General features: G+C 38.2%; 1 protein-coding gene across 3 annotated transcripts in view; it reads left to right on the forward strand.

The window, feature by feature from the left end:
- The first annotated feature begins 406 nt into the window (after window positions 1-406).
- The window catches only part of dmtn (dematin actin binding protein), a 13,992-nt gene continuing 6,113 nt past the window's right edge, over window positions 407-8,285 (forward strand). The window contains exons 1-12 of one of the 3 annotated variants that reach the window (XM_010768788.1): window positions 407-532; window positions 642-770; window positions 2,479-2,523; window positions 3,391-3,544; window positions 3,854-3,898; window positions 4,596-4,751; window positions 4,842-4,951; window positions 5,539-5,644; window positions 6,682-6,740; window positions 6,822-6,864; window positions 7,631-7,638; window positions 7,728-7,784. In XM_010768788.1, the coding sequence (XP_010767090.1) occupies window positions 732-770; window positions 2,479-2,523; window positions 3,391-3,544; window positions 3,854-3,898; window positions 4,596-4,751; window positions 4,842-4,951; window positions 5,539-5,644; window positions 6,682-6,740; window positions 6,822-6,864; window positions 7,631-7,638; window positions 7,728-7,784 (822 nt within the window). In that variant the 5' untranslated portion in view covers window positions 407-532; window positions 642-731. Of the gene's footprint in view, window positions 533-641; window positions 771-2,478; window positions 2,524-3,387; window positions 3,545-3,853; window positions 3,899-4,595; window positions 4,752-4,841; window positions 4,952-5,538; window positions 5,645-6,681; window positions 6,741-6,821; window positions 6,867-7,630; window positions 7,639-7,721; window positions 7,785-8,285 lie in introns of all 3 variants that reach the window. The other 2 variants (XM_010768786.1, XM_010768787.1) reach the window with 2 other exon arrangements.

Below are 8,285 nucleotides of genomic sequence, written 5' to 3' on the forward strand. Positions count from 1 at the left end.
TCGACATATTTAGACCTCAACAATAATTTTTTATAAACTGAACTGTCAAACATATGGAGTCTAAACTATTTTTCAAATAAAAGACATACAATTCAGACAGTGGTATAATTTTTTTTTTTTTTTAAGACAACCTGACTTTTACTTTTGGTAAAATTGTGGGATTTTTCTGTATGATTTAACATTTTAATGTTGAACTGTTGGATCGTTTGCCAAAAGTATGGCCATACTAGATTTCAAACCTTTCGACCAATCAGAAACCTAAATGATCGATTCCTTCATTAGTTAAAGTCCTTTTCAATTTGGCGGAATATCAGTTTTTGGTTGAACTCTGACCTGTGTGTGTGTGTGTGTGTGTGTGTGTGTGTGTGTGTGTGTGTGTGTGTGTGTGTGTGTGTGTGTGTGTGTGTGTGTGTGTGTGTGTGTGTGTGTGTGTGTGTGTGTGAGAGAGCAGCAGCTGGCTCAGACGTCTCCAGGGAGTGTCTTGTCGCTAAGAGGGTCCAGCGTCCCAGGATCCCCTGCTGCGGCCATCGTGGTGAGATACACCACCACACACAAATCAAGCTATATCATCTTTTAGATACATTTTGAGGCAGTAATCTGTAATCTGCCCCCCCCTCCCCAACCCCTCTCTCTTACTATAGGCAAGAGTGGAGGACGGGGTTATCGGCTATAAGGACCTGGCAGCGTTACCTAGAGACAAAGCCATCCTGGACATAGAGAGACCAGACCTGATGATCTACCAAAGCCACTACAGCTACAGTCCTCTGGAGGTGGGAAGTCCTGTTTTCACTGTAGTCTAGTGATATTCAATATCTTCCTTCATGTTTGGAACCCAAATCAACACTAAATGTATCATTAACAACTACTGGGTGTCAATCAAGCCTGACATATCTTCTTCTTCTGTGCCATAAGTAAGGTGGCCAACAGGTGCAATCGCGCTACAACAGCCCAAAACACTCTGATTAGGAAACACACGCTTCAGTTTTAAAAGCAATGCAAATATAAAAACACAAATGTGCCAAAACGCAAATGACATAACATTTTAGCAAACTTAACCAAACATGTGCAGGGTTTACAGAAAGCGCTGCATTAACGAAACGCACACACAAAACGCAGCAAGAAGCTCAAAACACAACTGAAACGGGGACAATAAAAGGTGACGCACACAGCTGGGACCGGAGCGCTTGTTGGCGCTCTTGTATAATAAAGTTGTCGGTGTTGGCACAGTTAGCCTGTTTCATAATTTTGATATATAAAAAAGTTAAAAAGTAAATTGTCAGTATATTTGAAATAACTAGGTTAGCTACATTAGCTAGCTGGTTTACAGCAGATCTGTTATAATGTCGGAAGGAATCCTGAATCATGATAATCAAATTTAGGTGCGTTTGCAGTGGCAGCCAACTTTATAATCCCCGAACATCAACAAGCGCTCCGGTCCCAGCTGTGTGCATCACTTCTGTCTGTCTGTCTCCTGTGACTCTCTTATCCGCATACAGTCTTGTCTTTTATCTCCTGTTTGTCAGCTGTCCTTCTCTGTCTCTTATGTCCCTTTTGTCTTTCTCTTGTCTGTCTCCTGTCTTCAGTCTTTTCCTGGCCTCTTTCTACTGTCTGTCTCCTCGTCTACTTACTATCATTAAAAATCATCTCTTGTTTTTTTGCCAATCTTTAAAAAAATAAATAGATATTTATGTTTTTAAAGATGAATGTCTTCAGTATGGCTTTAACTTTAAGACTTAAATATTAAGACATGGTCTATCATAGTTGGAGAACATGAGATTTTTCTGACGATAAGAAATAATGCAACATGGGATGTTGAGATGTTAGAAGCAGACAGACGCTGGTGTGACAGGCGCTTAGTTAGTCGGTTGGTTAGCTCTGCGTCTGGCTCGACTCGAGGCATCAATCTGCTGCTTAGAAACCAGACAGCTCATTACCACAGAGACCCGGAGTGTGTGTGTGTGTGTGTGTGTGTGTGTGTGTGTGTGTGTGTGAATGAGATGCAAAAAGATAGGGGATATAAAGTGATAGCAAGTACAAAGGACCTGTTCGTTAAACCATTACATATGTTATCATTAGATTAATATTACTCATGCAGAAATGTAAAAGCAGTACTTTTCTTTCATTTAAAATGTTTAACTAATGATTATTTTTTATAATGGATCAATTATGACTAATTTCTCCATTCATTGATTGAATGTTCGGTTTGTAAAAACTGTGAAAATAGTGAAAAAGGCTGCCACAAATTACCCAGAGCCATACATGATACCTTCACAACGTTTGTTTAGTGCAATTATTAATGTCTTCCAAAGGACAGCAAATAAAGAACTGACTTTATGATACAACTACCACACACTGTCGGTTGGTTCTTGTCTCCTCGAGGAAAAACAAAGGTTTTATGTTGTTTTCTGTGCAGCTTTTCTGAATCTATTTATATGTTTGAGTGTTTTTAATTTATTTATATGTTCTTTCCTCCCTTAGAGGTCCTTGTCTCCTCGCTCCATCTCTCCTCCACCCTCCCCTGAGGTAAGACCCCTTCCTCTCTACAAATGATCTGAGGGTTTGAAGCTAGCACTGTTATACCCGAGTCTAAAAAGACCTGTTGGGACAATCAGGAAGTGAATAGATGAACATAATGAACAGATGCTTTTATTTAGTTATTGTCATATACGGTAGCATTGCTGAAAAACCCCTTAAAATTATTCTGTAAATAAAGCCCCCTTAAATTTGTATGACCTTGGTTTGATGAAGGCCCCCACAGAGACAGCACACCTTTTTACCTGCTCTGTTCCAATAGCATGGATAAATGTGAATATTGATTTTCACACACAAACACACTCGTCCTCATCTCATTTCACTACATTGCATTGACGTTTTTATCCAAAGCACTTGCAATAAGTGCAATAAACCACAACAGGTAAAGAGCAGTTATATTCACTTCAAAAAAAAAAAAAAACATTGTAAGTGCCAGTGCGTCAGTTTTAAAAGGGCTTAACTGATGAAGTGCTCAATGTTCAGTTTTTAACTTTTAATTGAATGGCCAAGGTAAAAGCGAAACAGGTGGGTTTTTAGTTTGCAACAGAATATATGCAGATTTTCTGCTGTCCTGATATGAATAGGGAGCTCTTCCACAGTTTTGGAGCCAGGATAGCAAACAGGCGCGTTTTAGTTTAGGGAACCTGGGTCCAACAAGTGAAGGAGTAGCAAGCTGATTGACTGATGCAGAGCAAAAGGCAGATCCTAGGAAGGACAGTAGCCTTCACAGGACAGTAAGCCAGTACCAGTGTGTTGAAGCGGATTCAGGCAGCCAATGGCAGCCAGTGAAGGGAGCGGAGAAGCAGTGCAGTGTGGGAAAATCTGTCTGACTCCTGTGTTCCTCTGTGTTTCCAGAAGGAGTCCAGGGAGTGGTCTCCTGGATGTTCCTCCCCTTGTTCCACCATCCAGACCAGCAGTACACACAGCACACGAACACCACCAACACCAGACACGCCTCACACCGTACACTCCTCTGTTGTCAAGGGCGCCCTGCAGCACTTCCACAGGCCAGGTAATGACTTTGATATAATTCATTTGATACAAACAAAACATTTGATCTCATCTTTGTGCAGAAAGATCAGTGCGTCTGGGCCGATGCGTAACAGAAACAGAGTCTTCCTCACAGAAAGGTCCAGCAAAGAGAGGTTGATGTTTACACTGTCAAATGCTGGCATTATTCTTTATTAACCAAACTTAAACTTAAGGGATCTTTATCAAACATTTTATTCATGCTGTTTGTTTATATTATAAAGCAAGAATGGCCTGATTTATTTTCCTCTTACTCGTCTCTTTCCCGTACTCCTTCTTGTCTCTCTTTCAGATAATGGCTCCAACCTCTATAAAAAGCCTCCAATCTACAAACAAGGTACTGCCATTTAAATCTACTGAAAGTGACCCCCTCAGAACTCAGTCAGTCAAAATGAAATGACTTTGTTTATTTGACACACATTTAGCAGGTAACAAGAGATACATTAAGAAATGGAAAATGTGTTTTTAATTTCTTCAGGATTTTAGCTATGAGCTTTTTAGCCAGATGTAGAAGAATAATGCAGACGCTTTACTAAAATAAAAGTACTAATACCAGACTGTAAAATAGTCCACTACCATAAAAGTACTGCATTCAAGAACATACTAGTTTGACTATATTATATATTACTGCTTCATTCATTTAGTTTAATCCACAGCAAAGCATCAATATTATAAGGTATATATATTATATGTTTGTTAATATGCATCATTTCCAAAAGTATGTCTTTCATTTCTGACAAATTATGAAAGTTACAATGGATTCAAGAAGCAAAATGTTTCTACTTATATTTAAAAATGTGTCTAATATGATAAAGTAAGATCTGAGAGGCAGACCAAAGACATGATTCCACAGGATATAATCAGCTTTAACCTGCTGTGTGTGTGTGTGTGTGTGTGTGTGTGTGTGTGTGTGTGTGTGTGTGTGTGTGTGTGTGTGTGTGTGTGTGTGTGTGTGTGTGTGTGTGTGTGTGTGTGTGTGTGTGTGTGTGTGTGTGTGTGTGTGTGTGTGTGTGTGTGTGTGTGTGTGTGTACAGAAGTGTGTGTGTCCTCTCAGCTCCCTCAGGGGAAACACATCGAGGATCTGATCATCGAGTCTTCAAAGTATCCAGCAGCTCAGCCTCCGGACCCCAACCTGCCCTCCAAGATAGAGACCGAGTACTGGCCCTGCCCCCCCTCCGTGGCTGTTATTGGTACGACATTGAAAACTCCATGCTGTATTCCGGATATATTAAGACAAATCTTTGATTTATTCATGTATTAATCCGACCAATCTCCTCTAGAGAAAGAGTTGAGGAAGAAGGATCAGGAAGAGGAAGCAGAGGAGGAGGAGGAGGAGGAGGATGATGAGGTGTGGGGACTGAGAGCGCTTCAGAAACAAGAACTCAACAAGGTACTGTACATTAGCGGTTCTGGGGGAGGGGCCAACAAGGGCCAGTGTGCTTGGACCCCCATGTGGCCCCCCTTTCAAAAGAACACATGACATTTGTGATAGTGTTGCAGCCAATACTGAGCTATAACCCGGGCCTAAGATAACAATCATGGTTTTTTTTTCATTAATGTAATTAAATAAATAGAAACTAAGTTACTAAAACAAATATTAAGGAATAAAATAAAAACGTTTGGCTGCACAAGTAATGTATTTATTCCCCCAAACTGCATTTAAGTTAATGGTGAACTAATTACTAAAAATAAAAATTGTAACCAAGTCATTGACACAAATTCTGTTTTCAAACAAAAAAATAAATAATGGTATTTTATGTTTTTGTTTGTCCTTTATGACTTTATAAATGTTGATACTGTCTTTGTCTCACTTGTCCAGCATTAAATGTGCCCCTTTCATTAAATAACTGGCCCCAGCAAGGCCCCCCCAGTCAAATTGGTCTAGAACCGCCATTGGTACTGTAACTTAAATAAAAGCCTTGTGGTATTTGTTCAGTCCCCTTTATGTATCAGACATATTTCTGTCTCTCTCTTTAGATTCAGTCAAACCTGGGAAAAATCATCCTCAAGGAGGAGCTGGACAAGTCTGCAACTCCTCTGAGGAGGAAAAGTCGCTCATTACCCGAAAGCAGTCAAAACACTGGTACAGCACACACACGTCTCACCCTCACTGACACACCCTTTTGAACTCTAACCTAAAACCAAGTCAGCCCTTTAATAAATGATAGAGTAGCATAATGTTCACATTGTCCAACACTCATACACACAAATACTCTGTAGTTTATTACCCTTAGTCTGAACAAGAAACAGCTGTGGTGACACCTAGTGGTCAGGATGACTTCAGTCAACAAAGAAAAGTCCGAATTTTACTTTACATTAAAAAGCATTCGTTACATTTTACTTTAATTAATGCAACAAAATGATTAACTTTTTCAGGTTGGTGAGGTTTAAAGTTGATTTTTATTTTGTATCTGTGTACAGCGTTTACATTTTATTTAACAACTTCATATATTGTGGTGAAATAATAAAAAATATATTTTAAATTAGTTTTTTATTATAATAATAATACACTTTATTTATACAGCACCTTTCCAAAAATTGGAATGTGCTTTTTCATAAAAATACACAAAGAGCAAGTGAAGTAAACAACAGCATCTAAACATAAACACAGATAGAACATATCAAACAAAAACAAATAGATTCTTACAAAATAAAACAAACAATAACATCACATAAAAGAGTGTACATTTTAAAGTGTTCTTGGATGCTCTGAAAGTATTATTCAGTATGTAAGTATATTTCAATTATTAAAATGTCCCCTGTGACAGTTATTATTATATGTAATATCATTTCATTATTATTACTCATGCTTAAATGTAAAAGCAGGATTTCACTGTTGTAGTTTATTAAGAAAATATTTATTTCTAACTATTTATAAAAAAATGATTGCGTTATAGCTTAATAAATAAATGACCCAGAGCCCTACTCCACGTATTTGTTTTGTCAGAACCTTTACATTATTACTAATTACTAATATTACAAATAATGTTGTTGCTAAAGGTAATGCAGAAATTGAAAGGTTTTACATGAAAATTAAAGCCATCAAAATATTTTGAAAGCAGCCTTTGATGTTTTTAAGCTCACTTTATTGAACACATTCCATTAACCTCCCCTCTTCAGGGTCCAACGGCTCTAAGTCTGTGTATTTCCCAGCATCCTCTAAGAGCGGCCTGTCCAGGGTGAGTCCTGCTGAACACAATCGTCCAATCACAGCAAAGTGTACTGAGCACGGTGACTAACATGTTCCTGTTTGTTTTCAGCTGCAATCAGCAGAGTTCAGCTCCTCGGAGAAAGCCCCTGCAGGTACAAAGTCACATGATAAATACACATCAGATCAATCATATTTGTACTCTTGTGTAACCTGTAAAAAATCAGCACAGCACAATTAGCACAAACTTTTCTTTGCTCTAGAATATAGTGTATTTACATGTCCTTCCAAAAAGTAGTAAAATAATTAAAGGTGGGGTATGTAATTTATTTCAGAAACACTTTTTGTTATATTCCATGGAATGCTCTTAACATCCCGATAGCAATGAATATATTAAATGCTTTGACAATAAATCCACAACAAAATGTCATCTTTGGAAGCCGTAGTACTGTAAAAAGCACGACCAATCATCTGAGCCGGCCCGGCTAAAGTAACTGGATGGCCTACCTGCCTGTCAGCCTTCCATCTGTGCACAAACTTATCTCGTGCCCTCATTGGTCATGTGCGCGTTCGTGTGTGTTGGAGGAGGGGCTCTGTAAGGAAGTGGCAGATTTGTTCCGGCTGTGTATTTTCAAATTCTAGCGCACTCGAGCTGGTTTCTCCAAAATTACCTAATTAAATGTGGTTTTATTTTGTTTGCATAACGCTTTATCATCATTTATAAATCGATTTATATTATGTATTATTTGTATTTATTCTATTAGTACATGTGTCAGCATTAAGTTATTAGATGTTCAGAGTCTTCGTTTAATTCAACCTGCATCATACATGTTTTGGTAGCCTATGCTATATGTTTCTTATTCACATTACCTGCTAGCCTTTTTAATTGATATTTTCTTAATTTTCTCTCTCTTCCTACAGATCTTCAGGTATAGTCTGATTCATTCATCTGCACACATGTTATGAAGACGTTTCTGTTACTGAAGGTGATCTGATAATGTGTCTGTGTTTGCTTCAGAATGGGGACTCCAGGATGGACAGAGGAAAGTCCCTCCCCAGCATGTTGGACCATAAGGTATCAGCACTGATTTTGTTAAACAGCAGTGGAAATACAAAGCAGGAAAGAATGCAAGTCTATTTAAGAGCAAATCCAAAACACAAACATTGACAATAATACAGTCACATATTTTTAGATGATGCTCAAATCGGCCACATGGTCTTAAAATGTGCAAATGTAATGTAGACAAGTGGGTAAATAAACTCAACTAGGTAGCATTTTTGCCAGCATGAGACTCTCTGTATATGTTTTTACATTTCTTATCACTTTTCGGTTAGATCGTTTTCTACAAAATATAAAATTATCAAACTGAAAAAAACGTCTATTTAATTTTTCTAAGTATCTTTAGCAAACCAAACTACATTTCTTCCTAACTTCTTCCTGTGCGATGTGTTGAGACACTAACGTTACCCAATGGGATTTAACAGAGGAAACAGTGTGCCTGTTACTGTTATAATCCACAAAACACCTTTTCTTTTATCCTATTTCAATTCAGTAAGGCAAGGCAAGGCAAGTTTA

Source organism: Notothenia coriiceps, unplaced genomic scaffold (assembly GCF_000735185.1).
Source record: "Notothenia coriiceps isolate Sejong01 unplaced genomic scaffold, NC01 NC01_scaffold00006051, whole genome shotgun sequence".
Taxonomy (NCBI): Eukaryota; Metazoa; Chordata; class Actinopteri; order Perciformes; family Nototheniidae; genus Notothenia; species Notothenia coriiceps.